A 21,569-nucleotide genomic window follows, 5' to 3' on the forward strand; every position below is an offset into this window, starting at 1 on the left:
AGGATTTTTTACTCTGGTGACTGCATTATTATAGACGCAACTATAGGCTGGAGGTCAGGATCAGTACAAGATAACAAGTTGCTACTCAACTTTTTATATAGATCAATTCTATATGTAAGCAATGAACTGTTGTCCAAAGGTTATCATATGGTTAAAATGTTTTTTTTTTCAGTTATCTATTTAAAGGCTATGGACACTTTTGAATGTATACCTAGTTGTAGTATAAAACATTTTTTCTATAGGTCTTAATAAAAAAATGTTTCTCATACATTAGAAAGCGTCAATAGCCTTTAAGGGCCTTTACCCGTATATCTAAAGTGAAACTGCCTGATCTTTAAAGGCTAGAACAAAGCCTCTGTATATAGGGCTACAGAAGTCAAACATTCTATATTACTATTTTACAACAATGTAGACTCTTCTATGGAGACCAGGTAGTTTCCATTTAGACAAAGGTGAAGAACCCCTTTTGAATGGTTGGATTGGCATGAAATTTAGTAACAGTAGAAAATGCATGATAGCATGACAACAGTAAATACTACATGTGCACAACAGATAATGTACAGCATTTCTCTAAAGCAAAAATGAAATATATAAGAGCCATCACAAATTCAACTTTTTGCATTAGAGATAAGCTTTTGCATGGTCAGCTACATATATTTGTATATCTGTATATACAGAATCAAGGAGTCAGTGTATGAATGGTAAAGCACATGTATGCAGCACAACAAGATGTGTTCAGGAATATAGGTTTTACCTTCATCAGGCTCCTCATGGAAGTCTTCAGAAAAGATTTGGTTGTTTTGTAACAAAGCTTCTACCCGTATCTCTATTGGCGTTAGCTCGATAAAGTTGGCTTTATTTCCTTTCTTTTCCAGTATCTTCTGAGCCTTGTTGTTCTCTACTTTTTTCTTGGTCTGCTTTTTGAGGTTATTCCAAGCTTTCTTGATCTCCTCAATTGACATGTTTTTGCCCCCCACAGCATTTATCTGCTTTAGGATGTCCGCCCACATTTTATCCTTATCTGCAGGGCTTGTTTGGGCTCCAAAGAGTTGGGGCCCTAGTTTGGCAATGTTATCCACTAAAATGTTCAGCTCTTCATCAGTAAGTTTCGGCTTATCTGAAGTTCCTGGTAAAGATGGGGCAACCTCAGACATATTTATTGATTCACATTCTATTGGATATAAAACTCTGCTTTAACAAGAACTACTAGTTTGCCACTGACAAAATAACATTTTTCAGCATGATGCACAATAAACAATGTATTTACTCTCTTTCTCTTGACCAACAAAATCTTTGAAGAGCATGTGTTACCATTTTTAATTTATGTTTATTCATAATATTTTTGGGAATTATCTTTAAGTGCTCTTCTTACAGTTAAAAAATTAAGCTGGAACAGGAAATGTTATTCAATAAAAAAAAAAAAATTCCGACAATAATCACCTGTTCAATCCCCTATTGCTCAAGCACTGATTATCCATTGGTCTGGCAATCCTTTGCTTTGTTCATGTCATAAATTCATTCTATACATTCACTTGACCTCTGGAGTCAATTGCTGGCCTCAAGTGGTGATGCAGGCATGTATGGACCATTAAAGCCAGTGATTGGTTGCAGTGGTCATATGGATGTACAAAGACTGCTAAGGAGTGCTGAGGCTGCATTGGATTTTAATTAAGATTCATTAATTTAATGGGATTTGCTAAATTATAAATCTATAGATTGAACCCTGGGTTATTTAGGGCTAACTACGGCAATAAAAAGTTGAAGTATTTTCTTTGCCTATTCCCAAGTGGCTCAATGTCAGGGCTGCTGAGTTAAGCCGGGGGCTGACTTCTGCACAGTAGACTCCATTTGGGGTCTTCTTTGTAGATTTCATTAAGGGCTGATAAACGGAGCCAGTAGTTCTGCAGCATGACAAACGCAATTTAAGTTAATACTGCTATACTCTTTAAAGTATTCCAGGGTATGGTTATAGGAATATATATTTAGAAAGATGTAAGACTGGATTTAATTCACATTAAAAGTAAAAAAAATAAATGATTCCAATTTTCACATAGTCAGTAGCCTGCTATATAAACCATATTTCCCTACACTTGTTGGCTATTGTAAAACAGTCATCAGTACTATTAACAATGGACGTTGATATGGTAAAAATTAATTCATACTGCTTTACCTCCATTTATATCATCCTGCAGGTCATCTTCGATATCAGGGATTTCTGCCAATTCCTCAAGCTTCAGCATAGCCTCCACACGTTTTTCCAGGGGAGACAGATCCTTTGCAGGCTCAGGCACTACGGTATTCTCGGCATTACTTTCTTTTTGGGTTTTCAATATTTTATTCTTGGTTTGCTTTTTGAGATCATTCCACCGTTTTTTCAAGTCTGCAATGGACCTGTTATTGCCACCCTTGGTGTTCACCTTGGCTTGGATGTCTGCCCATATTTTACTCTTCTCCGCTTTGGTGGTTTTTGCAGACAAAGCACCACATAAATGTGGCCCATCCTTAGACACACAATCCACTAACAAATCCAACTCCTGATCTGTAAATTCAGGCTTCTCATGCTTCTCATCTCCTCCTGGTAAAGAGTCACCAACCTCAGAAATACTGTTTTCAGGATTAAGGGTTGGTCTGCAGTTGTCTGACTTGTGCGTTAGTTTTTATTTTTTTTTTACTTTGGAGTTACAAGTGTGTGTAAGGTAATAAACAATGCATTCCAGACTAAATAGGCAACATCTATTGCATGCTTCTTATCACTGGCAGTATTGTTGTTTAGCTAGCTTGCATGCCATTTTCTTGCAATCTATTTAATGTACTTACCTGACATGGGATTGATGTAACAATATAAAAGTATCAATTAACTTAAAAACATTCTGGTTAATGTTTGCAACAAGATCCAAGACACTGTTGGATGATGCTAAACGTTTAAGGGTTGTTAGTCTATTTGTAATCACTTACAATGTGCATTCATGTGATATATCACTAAGGACACCCTTCTGCAATTCAATGTCATGTGTAAGTTATGTTGAGGGAAAAAAAATGCAAGCATTGTATACTTACCCCCTTCAAAGCAGTACTCAATGACATAGCCATCCAAACCTGCAGCCCCAATGTGATCCGGAGGACGCCATTTCATAGTCACTGTGTTGTCAGTTACACCATCTACTGTTAACATGGTTGGCGCACTTGTGACAGCTAGAAAGGAACCACATAGAATAGATCAACACTAATGTAATAAGAAACATGCTGTAGAATTATCAGTGATTCATTTGTCTGCCTAGTAAACTGACCCCCTTCTCCATTTTCAGCGAGAACCCTCATTTCTGTTACTACCGTATATACTCGAGTATAAGCCGACCCGAGTATAAGCCGAGACCCCTAATTTCAACCCAAAATCCCAGGAAAAGTTATTGACTCGAGTATAAGCCTAGGGTGAGAAATACATCATCCCCCCCTGTCATCATCCAGACCCGTCATTAACATCCTCATCATCATCACCGCCTGTCATCATCCAGACCCTCATCATCATCACCTGTCATCATCCCCTTCTCATCATCCCACACATCCCCCCTTCATCATCCCCTTGTCATCATCCCCACCCCCCTTCATCATCCCCTTGTCATCATCCCCACCCCCCTTCATCATCCCACACCCCCCCTTCATCATCCCCTTGTCATCATCCCCACCCCCCTTCATCATCCCACACCCCCCCTTCATCATCCTCTTGTCATCATTCCACACCCCCCCTTCATCATCCTCTTCTCATCATCCGCCCTCAGTGGTCTTCAACCTGCGGACCTCCAGAGGTTTCAAAACTACAACTCCCAGCAAGCCCGGGCAGCCATCGGCTGTCCGGGCTTGCTGGGAGTTATAGTTTTGAAACCTCCGGAGGTTCGCAGGTTGAAGACCACTGCGGCCTTCGACATCATCCAGCCCCCTCTCACCCCCTTTAGTTCTGTACAGTACTCACCTCCGCTCGGCACTGGTCCGGTGCTGCAGGGCTGTCCGGTGAGGAGGTCGTTCCGTGGGATAGTGGTTCCGGGCTGCTATCTTCACTGGGGGCGCCTCTTCTCCGCGCTGCGGGCCCGGAATAGAGGCGTTGCCTTGACAATGACGCAGAAGTATGTTGGCAATGAACGTACCTCTGCGTCATTGTCAAGGCAACGTGACTATTCTGGGGCCGGGCCCGAAGCGCTTAGAAGAGGCCTCCCCGGTGAAGATAGCAGCCTGGAACCACTATCCCACCGGACCACCTCCTCTCCGGACAGTCCTGCAGCACCGGACCAGCGCCGAGCGGAGGTGAGTACTGTACAGAACTAAAGGGGGGTGAGAGGGGGCTGGATGATGTCGAAGGCCGCAGTGGTCTTCAACCTGCGGACCTCCGGAGGTTTCAAAACTACAACTCCCAGCAAGCCCGGACAGCCGATGGCTGCCCGGGCTTGCTGGGAGTTGTAGTTTTGAAACCTCTGGAGGTCCGCAGGTTGAAGACCACTGCGGGTGGAGAGTTCACTCGAGTATAAGCCGAAGGGGGTGTTTTCAGCACGAAAAATCGTGCTGAAAAACTCGGCTTATACTCGAGTATATACGGTATGTCTGAAATGTGTATTTAGTGACACTACACAGCACCAACTAGAAAAATAATATAAAACCATTGAAGAGAGAAAAACATTTATGGATTTTTATAAAATATATGTTTTTTCCCTTTGGTTTTGCTTCTAGCATAGTCATATAAACACATGACCTTGCACAGAGCTGAAAAAGGGATTTATATTTAAAGTTTAAATTTAAAGAAAAGCCTTCGGTAAATTATTATGATACTGTATTGTAAGAAAATATATAAACAGTAACGCCCTGTTCACATCTGTGTCCGAGGTTCCTTTAGAAGCCACATTACATATTCTGTAAGAATCCCAGACAAAACAGCGCAACATGTACATCTATTTGGACCAGTAAAATGTCAGATACCATTCTAGAAACCCAGTGAATGAGATCCATTTTGCTCTGTGTGTCTGTCATGTAACAAATTCGGCACTGGCATCATTTTCGCTGTTCTGCTCCTAATATGTGTTCTGCATAGATGTGAACAAGCCCTAATTCCTTTACAGTACTGTATACTTTTACTCTCGCTAAGATTTTCCCCATATCTGTTAGTTGATCCCTACTTGCTCTTGAACAACATACTACTGACTCAACTTTATTACTGCAGTGAATGCTAAAAGTTTGTAGTCTGTAACTAAGCCTAAATCTATATGAGAAGTAGCATTAATAGTCTTCCCTTCCCCTGCCTCAGTGTTAACATAGTAAGAAATTGTATTTTACCTCTGCTGCCCCTAGTCTTTATCTTATCACTGCAACTCATAAAGAGAGAGATTCCAAAGGTAAACCTACACATCAATATGTAACCATGCAGCTCATTTTAGAAGGAAATGCACTACTGTCTACTTTTAGGTAGCGATCAATAAGTTCTGTTAGCCCATTAGCTTTAGAAATATTGCTGAGTGCAACATTGCGTACTGTTTCCTTAGTGCAGGCACCTACCCAGTGGGACAAAGGGCTTGGAGGGCATGCTTGGTTTAGAAATTCCTATTGAGTTGACTGCAAAGACGCGGACTTCATATGCAACACCTTCAATCATTTTTTTGGGTTCAAAATTTGTTTCTTTGCATAGTTCAAAATTGAGCCTCATCCACCTGGAGCTTTGCTTCTTCTTTCTTTCAATAAAGTATCCTATAAAACAAGTCTTGGTTAATCTTGTTTTTTGTTTAGAAACACATTGAAAATATTCGATATCATGATTATTGGACTATTAGAAGTACATCATACTGCTAAATAATCTTATAGAGAGCAAATAGTCTTATCAAGTGTTATGAAATTTACATTGATTGATTCTATAGGTATAGCTAATATACATAGGTCCTATTATAACAAGTAATCAGATGTAGGCCTCCCTTCATGTGTGCCCCTTTAGGACAACCAGATTGGTGAGAGCTGCATCTGTTGTTGCACATCACATTTTGACTTACCCAGAATCGGGCATCCTCCATCATATAATGGTGGCTCCCATTTCATAGTACACCAGTCCTCACCAACCTCTGTTACATCTGGAGCTAATGGAGCATCAGGGATATCTAAAAAAAAAAAAAATGACAGATGTAATAGCAAAACACAAAGAAATAGGGGAAGAAAATACACAGTCTATTCAACAGCTCTGTAGATGTTTAGCGCTGGACATACTTTTACGGAATTTGCCCATAAAAGTTTAGATTAGTAGTCTGATTGTTGGGGGCAACTGCTGGAATCCTCCATGCTCTCCACAACAGAGAATAGACTCCCCCCTATGAATGGAGACTGAGCCTCTGTAACGGCGTTCTGTCAACAGCAACGCTCCGGTCTCTATCTCTGACCGCGAGCGCTGCTGTGTTCGTGCCGGTGGGGACGCGATCCACGTGGCGGCTCAGGTCTGCTCGCGGATCGCGCCCCGTTCTACTCACCCTCCTCCAGTGTCTGTCTCGACCTGGCGCGCGCGGCCCCGCTCCCTAGGGCGCGCGCGCCGGTTTTCTAAAATTTAAAGGGACAGCACACCGCTAATTGGTGCCTGGCCCAATCTGTTCAATCACTTCCCCACACTATATTAACCCACTTCCCCTTCCTGTCCCTGCCGGATCTTGTTGCCTTGTGCCCTGAGAAAGTTAGTGTGTTCCCTAGCCTGTGTACCCAGACCTTCTGCTGTTGCCCCTGACTATGAACCTTGCTGCCTGCCCTGACCTTCTGCTACATCTGACCTCTGTCTCTGTCTAGTCCTTGTGTACCGCGCCAGTGTCAGCTGTCAGAGAGGTCGAGTTGCTACTGGGGAACACGACCTGGTAGTTACTGCCGCAGCAAGTCCATCCTGCTTTGCGGCGGGTTCTGGTGAACACCAGTAACTGCTTAGAACCGATTCCCCAGTACGACCCGCGTCATCGCCTCTCTGGCACAGAGGATCCACCTCCAGTGTCCTCATCAGCCGCTAGTCCGGACCCTGACAGCCTACTCTGGGAATGGTATGTTCTCCCTGAGAATGGAGCCACGGTCACACGGGTGCATTGTCACTCCATTGATTCTCTGAACTACCGAAGATAGCCGAGTACAATACATACGTCATATGTGTCTTTCTGAATATGCATCTATGATATATGTGGCAGTAGGAGAGTTTTCTTACCAGATCTGACCAAAAAAGTTTCACTTATTTTGTGATTTTAAATTAAAATGTGCAACCAGTTTGGTCTAATAGTCTACTGACTAGGCATATACATAATTAAATAACTTTGACTTACCAACTACTTTTATTTTGATGTGAGCAACAGCTTCACCAGCCTCATTTTTCACCATAATCCTGTATGTTCCAGTATCGTCTTTCTCAGCATTTTCAATGACAAGGAGTCCATGATCAGGGTATGATTCTGCCCTGATACGACCGCTGAGATCTGTGATCCACTGCAGGGATATAATATGAAAAGGAAAGGGGTTTACTGCTGTACACAGTAGTAAAAGTCACCAGACTGCACATCTACTTTATGTTAGCAGCAATAGTTGCAAACAAAATATACCTTGTCTCCTCTGCTCCAAATAATTTTAGGGGCTGGTTCTCCAGTAACAGGCACCTCAAGCCTTAGCTTTGTTCCTGCTATAACCACCACCGTGTTATCCGGGTAATTTAGACTATCAAAATGGATTTTGGGAGGATCTGCAAATAAGTTAACCATTACGGAATCATGGAATTATGTTTTCATTTCCTAATTTTCTAAAAAGTATATGATAGGAAAGTGGGTATACTGACCGATAACATGTACGTTGGCTGGAATATTGATTAAATAAAGATCTGGAACAAATATATAGTCACCTTCATCTTCCACTAGACAATTTTCTATTACTAATCTGTGATTCCTATTAAAGTGATAAATCAAACACTTTATTAGTTTTTAGTTTAAACATTATTCTGACATTTCTCCTTTACTTATTGTTTCTGATCTTATGTAAAGGTGCCTTAATACATAACACCACAATATTTTAGTGCCATTTGGGCTAACAGATGTCCAAACTATAATGCTTTTAATAAGGGTAACACAGTCCAATGGCTTCCCTCCAAGTTGCAAAGCGTGGTGTCTGCCATGGGGAAAACTGACAGTGCCACTCACCAATCACTGACCAAGGCTGGACTCCTCTGCGGCCAGTGATTGGCTGAGCAACGGTGTGACGTCCTGTCTAAAGCTCCTGCCAGCTTTGGAAAGCAGACTTTCAGCAGAAAGTGGCTGAGATAGGGCGTCCTGATGCCAGAGGCTATAGGGGAGCCAGGGAAGGGGAGCTTTCATTATTTTATTATTCAGGATGGACATATTAGGGTAAAAAAATAATTTGAACGGATGAACCCTTTCAACTGATATCATAATGGTTTATATCACATTTCAAATATTGTAAGAAAAGGAAATTTTTGTAAAAAAATGACACTTCAATTGACTAGTAAATCAATTAGCTATGTTAGCATGATCTCACCTTCCCTTATGAAATAGTTTCACACGGTCACTGCCATGGAGGAGCTGTCCATTTCTGTACCATCTTCCCGACACATTCTCAGAGATTTCACACTTCAGATTGATTTCCTTGCCAAGATTCACAGTCATATCAGTCAGAGGTTGTAATATCTTCAGAGGTCGCACTTAAATAAGAAAAAGAGACATTTTCTGAGGAATAATTGAACATTAGGTGTCACTGCTGGGTTTTGCTTACTGGGCTACATATATGCAACGCAAAACACTAAAATAAACACATTAGTGAGACATAATAACATTAATGCTTATGCAGAATTATAAAACTACATCCCTTTCCCTTATCCCCTTACATCCTTCCCTTCAATCCCCTGGTTGGACTTGATGGACGTATGTCTTTTTTCAACCATACTAACTATGTAACTATGTAACTATATAAGAAATACAATGTTGTACTGCAGAAGACAAATGAGACATCTGAGAAAAGCCCTTACAGTCCACTTGAAGCTGTGCTGCTGATTGACCTCCAGTGGTCATCACAGAATAGGTGGCGGAATCTCCTCTGTCTGCCTCATCTATAATCAGTATATGCTTTTTACCATCCACTTTTAGTCTGTATCTTGACCTTGGCTCATTTGTAATTTCCACACCATTTTTAAACCTGGAAGAATAGAAATATTACTTGTTCCACTTAAGCATGCACATCAGTGTTTCCCAACAAATGACTTGAGAGCTATACTTAAACTACAGTCACCCATGTGCATCAATGACATGTGATTACTATGCATCAATGATGCAGCCTTACTATTAGTCTACACAAACAGTAACATAGGTTGACAGAATTCTAGAAAGTATTTAACAATATTTCTGCTCAAATATGACTTTATATTTTTCTATAGTGTGCATAAATGCAACCTGTTAGGTCTCAAGCTAAATAAATGCATACATAAGGAGATTACCCCAGTGTCTACGACAGCCATAAAAAAAAAAAAAAAACATGTGAACAGAGCTGAATGTAATAGCCCAACATTATAACAATACATGCCATACAATGGCATACATCACCCATAGGCCCCAATGTAAAAAAAACATTTATACTGAACTGTATGTTTTTTGCACAGACTCACTATACAAGAGAGTGCAGCAAACTACAGTTTCTTTTATCATCTGTGGGGTTAATGGAAAGCTTTGGATACATAGGACATATGCACTCTTTTGGCAGTTTTTTCAGCTCATATGCTGAATGTAAAAAGACAATGGGGAAAATTAAATGGCAGACGGTAGTTTTCTGTCATGCAAAAGCTGCATGGAAAAGCTGGTCTTAATAAATTCCGCCCATGAGAACATACCATGTATTATATACCATATATGATAAACTAAAAACAAGCTTATAGTTCTACAGTAATTTTAAAATAGTATTAAATAATACCCAAAATGGTGCATTGATTACACACTCCTATTTGGGCAAAGTATGGCACTGGTAAATGTTTACTCCATGGCACAGTTTTATAATAATGATAAATCTTTCTTGATATACAAAAGGTGGTTAAATGTTTCACTAGAGCTCCCCTGGAGTGGGTGACAAGTGGATATATCAGACAGCAATATGTCTATAAATCTATGTTTGCACACCTATATATATAAGAGTGCATTTGATACATACACACTATCATATACAGGTGTGTGTTGCTGCCTTGTATAGTTATGGGTAGTTATAGATGTAAAAATATAAATAAATAAATACTGGCGCAACAGTGTATAAAAAATGCTATATTTATTGATAAAAACTGAAATATTGCACAAAACCCGAATCGAGGAGCGTATCCCTCCGGATCCTTAGGTGGCATTGTGTGCAGTTTTCCTATGCAGCTAAAAGAGAATATATATGTGTGTAAATATTAGATCATGTCGGCCTCCTTCGTATTTGTCTCCCAGACGAAGGAGGCCGACATTGCCTTCAAAACGCGTCGGAGGTTTTTTGGACAATTCGCACTCCTGTAGTGACATCACTAACGGCAACCAACTCGCCAAATGTGCAACGCAGATCAACCAGGTACGGTAGAGACGCCACCGGCCGGGGCAGTCTCCCGACTGGCTCCATCAAAGAAGTGTTCATCCTGACCAGACCCGCAAGGATCCGGACCCCCGTTCTCCACAACTGAAGCATATTCTGCTACCTCAGGTACACTATCTTACACTTGGGTATAAGAAGGGGACTCTTCACATCAATATATATATATATATATATATATATATATATATATATGCATTAAAAAAAACGTGTTTGTCACACGATATTACAGAAGGAATAATCCATCTGATTTAAAACTTGGAAACCCAATTGCACCTGCGGGGCAAAAAGGACATGGATTTCAGCACATTCATAGGACTTATAAAACATCAGGGTGAGATATTGTGAATATCCCCCCACTGCTCAATGCTCCACCGCAAACATACAGCAGCACTAATATTGTTCATTCTTTTCTTCATAGATGCACATTATCTATTTACAACCCTATATACGCTCCATATATAAGAAAAATTCAGAGTACAATCAAGCTAAGCAGAAATAGGTAGGTACAGCACATCCTAACTGTCTCCTTTTATACAGTACCCTATACCAACAAATATGGTAAATGATCTAATATTTACATACATATATATATACTCTTTTAGCTGCATAGGAAAGCTGCACACAATGCCACCTAAGGATCCTGAGGGATACGCTCCTCCATTCGGGTTTTGTTCAATAATTCAGTTTTTATCAATAAATTTGTAAATTTAATAAACTGTATGTCTGTTGTGGTCTGGTGTGGAACTGGGGTAAGTCCTGGTTACTGTATGGGTCTGTAGCTACATTTCTATTCCTTACATCACTGTCTCTAGGCCGCTGCAGCAATTTAGCAAGCATTGATGGGTTGTACAAATGCACTTTACCCTTATATGAGTCTTTGGCCTTTTCTGTGTTACATCTTATTTGGGTGTATCTCTTTTAATCTCACATGCTCTATTCAGGAGCAGTTTTGCCCTGAAATCTGTGTATACTTATGCTTTATTGTTGCACTCTTCATCTTCATCTCTATCTTGTAGCATAATATTGAAACAGACATGCAGTTGATTACAATATCAGGAATTTCATCCCAGAATCCATGTATACTTTTTCAATATTTTGTGTAATACCATATATGTGTTATTAATGCCCTTTTGTGTATCAAGGATCACCGACAGAACAAGACCTCTGGTCTCTGCAAACAAGTGCTAAAACTTTTAATAATAAATTTATATTAATAAAACAAGCTGGCGCTCATTAATACTACACAATGAAAAATTATGGAAAAGCACCTACAAGTGTACAATACAGCCTCCAACTGTGTGTATTGATGGAATTGATGGAAATGCAGTAGTCCCCTTATGTAGGTAATATGTAGATTTTAGAAAGACTGTAATAGAGGAGATATAGTTCTCTCTAACTCTAGCCCACCCTCACCAACTGTCCCTGCCTTTTGAGGGACCCACCTCCTTAATACGGTGACCTCAACCATGGTGCTGTTCCCTCACCTAATATAAAGTGAGGGAAATAAACAACAAACTAGATATAAGGCAAGACAGAAATAATATCAGCAAGATATATACAGTACCAGGCCCTGGAGCCCACACGGCACTACACACAGCTGGATAGAAATAAGGGACACTTTAAAAATATATACAAGATATGGTAAAATGCCCAGATAGAGTATCAATATAGTTAATTATACATTGCTGTTCCTCAATATAGTTTAGAATAAATTGCTGTTCCAACGCGTTTCCCCATCTCGTACTGCACGGGTTCATCAGGGAACAAATTACATCAGGATATGGATATAGCTAAACCAGTAAAGGATAGTCAATACAGACAGTAGCAGATAACACAGCCTGTCTAGCGGTACTGTCACTCAAATAGACAACAGTATAACCCAACACTGAAAAATCGATGGCATGGTAAAATACTACTACCCTCATAGAATATCAATAGAATATGCAAACAGATAGTATTAGTGGTGTATGATAAATGCTCAACACCAGTCTCCTAAATGTACTGCCAATCCACCAATAGCCTAACAACTAGTGGTGCTGATACATATAGAGATAAACTGCCAGGTGTGTAATGGCCCACTCTGGGAATACTTATCAACATTGGTAGTAGTTGCCATAGCCATATGTCCCCAATACAAGATGTATCACATTACCCCTGTGGTGGGCAATGGAAGGGCCTACCTAACTAACCTGCGTACAGGCTCTGCTATATATATAGTGTATATAATAGAATATATCACCTACCGGTGTGTACTGCAAATAACGCGGTACAACCACCGGAACTCCAGAGTATCGCTGGCATGCGTTCCATAGTAGGGAAGTGCGCTCCAGCTACGGGATACTATGGCCGTCTAGCGCATGCATACAAAAGTGTGATTTCTACAACGCTTGGCTGATTCCAGTGCAAGCGCACAGCGCTGCCGGCGCAAGCGCACAGTTAAATATAGGCTAAAAAGCTTGATTGGCTATAGCGCAGGCGTTGATTCACTGCTAGTCCGGGGCCTGCGTGCTGAAACATCGGCATATATAATAGTATAGATACCATATCACAGTAATGAATGATTGTCACCCAGGCCCAGGCATATCATATCAAGTGGCAGATACATAAACGGCAAATATTTTATTATAAAAAAATTTACTAAGGCAACCACCAGCCATCCCAGCCAAGGTGATGGGTTAATTGCTTATATGGCAATGCTAAGAGGCGTATGAATTAAATTAAAATACAGTGTTAGGCATTACAGATGACCACAAAAATAATACCCTCAAACACATATACGGAGTAAATATTAAGTATAACCAACCCCTAATAACTGGATTGGTAACAAAAAGCTCCCGGACCTCCGATATATTAGATGCTAGACCACAAGATACTGATCAGCACAACACATAATAGATATATCCGTAATGATTTATAGTAAGTGAGGTTGCCACTATGGAGATTTCCAGAGAGTCTTATAAATAGTAATTAATAAACACCACAGTACAGAAAACAATTGGACATAAGAAAATGGAATAAGAACATAAATGGAACAGAAACTGATGGGCATGGCAAAGCATGACAGACATGGCAAGGCCAATAACTCATCAATAGTAGTAAAGGGACTATACACAACCAGGTGTTAAATAAACTATGTAAAAGATAAGCAATCATTTAAATGGTAACTCTCATTGAAACTAATGTTTGCTATTGCACTCCTTATGGTAAATAAAAAATATTTCTAATATACTCTGTTTAAAAAAAAATGAAGTTTTCTATGTCTTATTTGTGCTTAAAAAAGCTCAAGAGCAAATTTTTCCCCATCTCATACACAGACTTTGGACCGAAGCCCAAACACAGGAAGTGCAGCCTGGAGTGCTGAGAGGGGTGTGTCCAGCCTCATCCAATCATAGCACCTCTCACACTTAACTGCCATATGCTGTTGGCTGGACACACCCCCCTCAGCACTCCAGGCTGCACTTCCTGTGTTTGGGCTTCAGTCCAAAGTCTGTGTATGAGTTGGAGGAAAATGTGCTCTTTAGCTTTTTTAAGCACAAATAAAACAGAAAACGTAATTTTTGTTAAAACAAAGTATATTAGAAATATTTTTTATTTACCATAAAGAATGAAATAGCAAAAATTTGTTTTAATGAGCGTGACCATTTAACCCTTTGGGGGAGAGTGTGCCAAGCCGGAAGATCCACTGTGCCTCTTTCTGGAGCAACTGCCTGTCCACATCGCCACCTCTTTGATTCATTACTATAACCTCAAGTACCTGAAACTCCAGGGCTCCAAGATTATTAGAATGACATGATCGCATATGGTTGGCCAGAGCTTTGTCCCTTTGATGATTAATGTCACTGACATGTTCAAGAACACGCCGGCGAAATTCTCTCTTAGTTTTGCCCTACATAAATAAGTGGGCATGTATACTTACAGGCAAATATAATGTTAGATGTTTTACAATTTAAAGGTTAAATAAACATTTGCCATCATTAGTACTATCAAGATATTTAGTCCCATTCACATATTTACAGGCTTTGCAAGAACAATTGCAGGATCGTTTTTGTGGCCCTTTTCTTCATTCTTTCATCATCCTCATATGCCCTATTACATGGGGGTGATGTACAGCAGATGAATTATGATCTTTTGAAAATCAGAAGGAAGAGTTCAGCTGACAAATGAGCATTTCTTGGTCATTGGCTGATTGCTGGCCCTATTAAACAGGGTGATAATCGTTCTGTGTAATAGGGGCCTAAGTCTTACATAAGTAACAATTCTGTGACACAATTGTGACCTTTAGTCCATTAATAATTTACATAATTTAATTTTTTGTATAAAGTTATGATCACACTGTGTAATGCAGTACATTCTAGCTATATGTCAGCATCTTGTCAAAAAGTGTGTCTGACTACATTTGGGATGTTAAAGTGGACCTGTCAGCAGGTTTTTAGGGTATAAAGTAAGGGCCTCACTGTGTGGAGCATGCTGGGTGTTCCTCTCAGCTGCTAGATTACAGGGGAGACAGAAATCACAGAACAGTCTAGTGGTTGTCAATAAGGAGGGTAGAGGAGGTGCCCAGCACAGAGGCGAGTGGCCAACTGGTAAGGGGGGAAACTGTTCCGGGCTCTAGCAGCTCAGGGGAACACCCAGTGGGCTTTAAATCCTAGTCTGCATGTCTTTTTAAACTGTTTCTTGGCACTGGAGTGGTTAATAAAAGGTATGGATGGATTCAAGGTCAAAAGCACTATACAGCCCAAAGAGCCTTTATGTCCTGAAATCTGCTCACAGGTCCCCTTTGAAGTGAATGGGGCCCGCTGCAATCTGCTGTAGTACACATTGGCATCACTTTTATTCACAGGATGCTGATGTATAACTAGGATATAATTGTATTACACAGTATGAACATTCTAAGACTTTTGTACTCTTTGTACATGTTTAACCTGGTTTACACATTATTTACCATTTCACATTGGCCTCTGCATCAGATACTTCACATTCCATTTCCACTCTTTCGTCACAGTATGTGCTGATATTTTCCAATTCTTTTGTAACCAGTACAGGTGGCTCTGCAGTAGAAACAAGATGTTACTTTATTACTTGACTGTCTTTAGACCTGAACTTCTGACAACAAAGATATTTCAACAAAAAGTATTGGCGAGACATCAAACAGTTTGGTTAAGGTACTTAAAGTGCTCTGATAAGGAGTAGGTTCCCCATTACTATAAGATGCAATACATATGCAGGGCAGTGTAATAGAAAAAAATGACTGACCTATTCCCTTATCATTCAATTATTGTGTTTCCTTGTTTTTATTTTCATAGCAGAAACTTTTTAGTCTCAACGCCCCTATTTTCTGCCTTTAGTAGTGTGTTCTACAGAAATTTAGTCAGGTGGAGAAAGATTTTACACCAAAAAATGTTCACTCTGGATGCAGTCCATTGCAATCCCTGTCCAAAAGGGCTCCTAGGCGATACCTTAATCGTCTGAGACAAAATACAGTGCAAGGGTTAAAGGGTTACTCCGGTGGAAAATATTTTTTTCCAATCAACTGGTGCCAGGAAGTTAAACAGCTTTTTAAAAAGCTTAATCCTTCCAGTACTTATCAGCTGCTGTATGCTACAGAGGAAGTTCTTTTCTTTTTAAATTTCTTTTCAGTCTGACCCCAGTGCTCTCTGCTAACACCTCTGTCCATGTCAGGAACTGTCCAGAGCAGAAGTAAATCCCCATAGCAAACCTATCGTGCCCTCAACAGTTCCTGACATGGACAGAGGTGTCAGCAGAGAGCACTGTGGTCAGACTGAAAAGAAATCTGAAAAGAAAAGAACTTCCTGTGTAGTATACAGCAGTTGATAAGTACAGGAAGGATGAAGATTTTTAAACAAAAGTAATTTACAAAATGTGTTTAACTTTTTGGCACCAGTTGATTTAAAAAAAAAAAAAAAATCTTTTCACTGGTGTACCCCTTTAAGCATCAATGACCTTCCTTTCCCAAAGCTTTGGGAGAACCTTCCTTGAATTAAAGTTGAACTAGGATTTCCCAAGTGGATTTCCCATGCCCAAGTTATTTTCAGGTGCTTGCTGGGATAGCTCTACATTTGCCTACAAATGAGACAGAGACCTTGACCTTTGAAACAAGTTACAGCTCTGTGTGCAACACTTTTTCGATGAAGACAAATGTCATTCTGCTGATAAGACCACAGATCAGCACCTACCTCTGACAAACAGCTCAGTAGAGCATTTTTCATCACCGGCGCATACTTGGTAAGCAGCATCGTCAGCCAATGTGCAGTTGTTAATAAACAATATCCTTTCATTTCCCTTGTGTTCAAATATGTATCTGAAATTGAAATCTCATGGTTATTTATATGTAGAATGCAAAACATTGTCAATTTCACCAAAGTCATGGTTTTTATAGGTGGAACATGCAAAACATAGCTCTACTGTCAATTTTGTAGCAGAAACCCTGTCAACTGGTAAATCATAAAATTATTTAACTAAGATGTCAATATGTGGGATGGCTAAAAACCAAAGAATAAATATAAGGCAGCCTACTTGCTCACCACCAATTGGGAATAAATGGGGAGCCAAGTGCAAAGGGTAGATACAGCCATCCATAAAATATCAATGTAAAAAATGTAAATAACCCAGTATCAAGGCATCTTATGTAGCTCAAATACTTAACGGGGTATTGCATGACATTTTTTTTTCATATCAACTGGCTCCAGAAAATTAAACAGATTTGTAAATTGCTTCTATTAAAAAATCTTAATCCTACCAGTACTTATCAGCTGCTGAAGTTGACCTGTTCTTTTCTGTCTGACCACAGTGCTCTCTGCTGACACCTGTCTGTCAGGAACTGTCCAGAGCAGGATAGGTTTGCTATGGGGAATTGCTGCTACTCTAGACAGTTCCTGAGACAGACAGAGATGTCAGCAGAGAGTACTGTTGTCAGACAGAAAAGAACAACTCAACTTCAGCAGCTGATAAGTACTGGTAGGATTTCATTTACAAATCTGTTTAACTTTCTGGAGCCAGTTGATGTGGAAAAAATGTTTTTTTTTCATGGAATACCCCTTTAACAAAATGTATACATTTTTTTTAACTAAAGAGAGATGTGGGATGGCTAAAACAAATGTTTGTTTGGTTGTACATGTTTATCCTGTTCTATTAGAAACTGTTAGTGTATTATCAGTTTTGGCTCTGATTTACTAGTGTTAGGTTTTTACTAGTGTTAAATGTTGTTTACGACTTGCAGGATTCCTCTCTGTTTACTAGGGTGATTCACAGATCTACAAGTTAGGAAAACTTGCTGACCAGCTTTTTCTTGGAGGAAATTCCTAACCATTTATTCACAGGATTTTCTTTGAAATAAATAGCAAATAGTTATGAAACTACACCCCTTTTTTTTTTGCATATCTAGTGTGTCTTGGGTTTTCCCGACAAGCGTTTCTGTCAGTTTTTTCCTGATTTTGCACTGAGATTGCCAAAGCAGATCGGAAACCCTAAAAGGAAGGTTTTTTTTTACGTGTCCCAGGATAATTACTAAAAGTTTTCCCACAGGTTTGGTGAATATTGGTAAAAATTGGTGCAGCTACTTTGCACATAACTGATCCCCTTTAATGTGGTCAGTTTTCAGGGAAAATTGACCAAATACACTACTAACCAAGGAGTGGACATAGTAAATCTGACATAAAAGAAAAACACTAATGCGTAGGGATTTTGAAAACTTGACAATCTAGTCAACAGTAAATCTGGGCCTATGTTTCTTTACGATACTAAAAACATTTAAACTCTCTGCTTACTTGGTACTTGGACGAATTTCCTGACCATTTTTATACCACTTGAGTTCAACAGTCGGATCAGCAAGTTCAACAACAAATCTCACTCGTCCTCCTTTGTCAATCTGATAAGCTGGGTCTAATTTCTTGGAAAATGCTTAAGACACAAAATAAATGTAAAGAAAACGAAATTGGATATTTTGTCAGTACATTAATATTTTATACAAAGACAATTTTTGTACAATAATATATTGTAAATAGAAAATAAATAGATGCATTAATAGATGATAGATAAAATACATAGATACATAGATAACTATTAGACCGATGTGTAGATATAAACTATATATACAGTAGTTACATAGTTAGGAGATTATTATTTAGGATTACAAATTATTCAGATTACCTGCACTCTTCTTCTCTTCCCGTTTCATACGTTTCAATCTCTTAAGCATGCCCCTTAGGTCAGTGATACCATATTGAAACGCAATCTTCTCATACTCATTGGGACTTGCACTTTTCAGGATCTCCCACACATCTATCTCTGGCCCTTCTTCAGGTTTAACTTCTCTAACATCAGGAATAAAAAAATGAATGCAACATGTTGAGAGACATATCATATTTTCCATATAGCTGGATTGTACGGATCCTTATTGTAGTTTTTGTTTACAGCCTGGGACCTGCCTTGCAGAGGAGGTTTATGATTTTTACAAATGCAGAATTATGGATTCTATTTAAGGTCTTGTTGAAATCCAAAAAAAGAAATTATTATTTTGAAGACCCATGTTATTGTAATAACTATCCAAATGATTATTGCACGTAGCTACAGTTATTAGATTTAGATCTTTCCATTTATTGACAAGAATTTCAGTTTGTTGCCAATGTGCCATGCCATATGGCTTAAGCATGCCATTTGATCACACTTGCCTTATGTACCCAACAATGAATATGTATACATATTTCTGGTTGGTAAGGCAATTCTCTGGTTAAAGGAATGCTCCAGAAAAAAATGGATACATTGGGGATCAAGTATGACTTCTATCTTTGGCCATCATTTAATTTGCCAGTCATATACCACCACTTTAACACCTTCACCAGACTTCACACAATGTATCAGTTTTTCTTGAACATTGCTTTGAACGGTTGAAGGTTTACAGTTTATGTTGGTATGTGATCCCATGACTAAGTACATAAAGGGGTTTGGGCACATTATTTAGCTTTTTTCACATTGAAAGGACATTATAATCAGGAGATGTAATAACATGATGCAGCCTGTACTGGTTAATATAATGATAGTGGCATTTCTGACTATACTCTACTGGTGCAAATAGTTAGAAAATTGACACCAATACGGCAACGTATGTTTGACAAATGCCACAAATACATTCACACTAGGGAACAACCCATTAAAATTTACACTGAACCTACTTGGTTCTTCAGCATTTCTGCCCTATATATTTTTACATTACAATAATAAAGAAACCCTTATAAGAAATTTGTATTTCTTAGTTGTGGTATATTTTTCAGATATTTATTTTACTTTAAATTACATAAAGGATAAAAAAAAGAATCTGAAATAAATTGTCACCCAATATGACTACATAACAATAATTTAAATGGAAACTGTTATTGGGGTAGTCCATCATGGCTTCTCCCTGCCTCACTTATCTATCACTGGATTGATAGATCTTTCCCTTGATGGAGCGGGACAGGACGGGAAGCTGGCACCTCTTCATAAAGTAAGCAACTTTATTGTCAATCCATGAGAAAACCATCAAAGGAAAAAGAAATGCTACTGGGGGCCACCTAGAATTCTTGTGATTCAGTCATGACATGTTCCCTTTAATGTATTGTGATCGTTATCTGTTAGGCATAATTTTAACTGGAGAACTAAACTAAGAATACAAAGGCCATATTGTACTTGCATAAAACATTGTCAACACTACAGAAAAAAATGAGTCATATAACTGCCACCAAATAACGAATAAAACCATGATTTATTATTTAAAGGAAAACTGTCAGCTTGCTCCCCCCTGTACTAACCAGCAGTACTGGCGGTGGATGCTGCGGTGGACGCTGATCAGTTTGATTCTTACTGTGGCCGGATCCGTCTGGCCATTCTGCCAATATCTTCGTTTTTCCCTATATGCTAATGAAGTGCTAACTAGCACAGGCAGGGTAACTGGCAATCTGACGTCTCCGCAGCCGGCCGCAGCACTGCCCAGCTCATCAATATTCCTCCGGCAGTGGTGAGGTCAGAGTGCCAGTTAACACGGCCTGTGCCAGTTAGCACTTCATTAGCATATAGGGAAAAACGAAGATATCGGCCGATATCGGCCAGGCGGATCCAGGCACAGTAAGCATCAAACTGATCAGCATCCCCCGCATCAGCCAGTACCGCTGGTTAGTGCAGGGGGAGCAATCTGACAGTTTTCCTTTAAGACTAAAATCCAAAACATATATTATACACAAAATATCAAAGATGACCCCCTCAGGAAGACTCGAAAATGGTCATTCGGGGCACATGGCAATTCCTCCATACTACTTGGCAACGTGGGTGAGTGTGATGTGGGACATATGTAGACGTCAGCCTTTCACTTGAGTGAGATGGGTCGAGACATGGAAGTGGTGGGGAGATTATTTCTCACGAAGGAGTAATGCACATTAGTGTTTAACTATTCCCCTTCCACAGTGCCATCTATTTACTTTGTGCTGTAGTCTAATATCACTGTACAGTTTATGACCACTCCCACTCCCCATCTTGTTTGCCACATGACAGACACTGTTTGTATACCATTATCATTGTGAGGATGTGCTCGCTTTGTCACCACCTTTTGTTGTGTTTTGCTTCATCTTTGATATTTTGTGTATAATATACGTTTTTGATTTTTGTCTTAAATAATAAATCATGATTTTATTCATCATTTGGTGACAGTTATATAACAAATTTTTTCTGTAGTGTTGACAATATGGTTGGAGTCTCTGCAATTGTTATATATCCATAGGTTACTATGTTAAGGCTGCTTTCACACTATAAAATTTAAAGATACATTCAATGTTCCGTTATAAAAAAAACTGAAAATTGGACGATAAACGGCCATTAGAAAATCCCATACGGCCATTAGAAAATCCCATTTTGTTACGGCTGTTTAACGGACGATTTTCTGTTTTTTTTTTATAACGGAACATTGAACAGATCTTTAAAATGGATACATG

The 21,569-nt window shown here is 39.4% G+C and overlaps 1 protein-coding gene across 1 annotated transcript in view; it reads right to left on the reverse strand.

Moving 5' to 3' along the window:
• MYBPC1 (myosin binding protein C1) overlaps nucleotides 1-21,569 on the reverse strand; it is a 388,140-nt gene that overhangs the window by 48,918 nt on the left and 317,653 nt on the right. Inside the window, exons 17-30 of the mRNA XM_056574562.1 lie at nucleotides 18,760-18,923; nucleotides 18,378-18,510; nucleotides 16,788-16,912; nucleotides 15,536-15,641; nucleotides 9,014-9,180; nucleotides 8,527-8,689; nucleotides 7,814-7,920; nucleotides 7,584-7,720; nucleotides 7,311-7,470; nucleotides 6,021-6,125; nucleotides 5,536-5,724; nucleotides 3,058-3,192; nucleotides 2,171-2,575; nucleotides 755-1,126 (exon numbers count right to left, since the gene is read on the reverse strand). Coding sequence (XP_056430537.1) covers nucleotides 755-1,126; nucleotides 2,171-2,575; nucleotides 3,058-3,192; nucleotides 5,536-5,724; nucleotides 6,021-6,125; nucleotides 7,311-7,470; nucleotides 7,584-7,720; nucleotides 7,814-7,920; nucleotides 8,527-8,689; nucleotides 9,014-9,180; nucleotides 15,536-15,641; nucleotides 16,788-16,912; nucleotides 18,378-18,510; nucleotides 18,760-18,923 — 2,468 coding nt within the window. The remainder of the gene's footprint in view (nucleotides 1-754; nucleotides 1,127-2,170; nucleotides 2,576-3,057; nucleotides 3,193-5,535; nucleotides 5,725-6,020; nucleotides 6,126-7,310; nucleotides 7,471-7,583; nucleotides 7,721-7,813; nucleotides 7,921-8,526; nucleotides 8,690-9,013; nucleotides 9,181-15,535; nucleotides 15,642-16,787; nucleotides 16,913-18,377; nucleotides 18,511-18,759; nucleotides 18,924-21,569) is intronic.

The sequence above is a fragment of the Hyla sarda genome, chromosome 4 (genome assembly GCF_029499605.1).
Source record: "Hyla sarda isolate aHylSar1 chromosome 4, aHylSar1.hap1, whole genome shotgun sequence".
In the NCBI taxonomy this organism is placed as follows: domain Eukaryota; kingdom Metazoa; phylum Chordata; class Amphibia; order Anura; family Hylidae; genus Hyla; species Hyla sarda.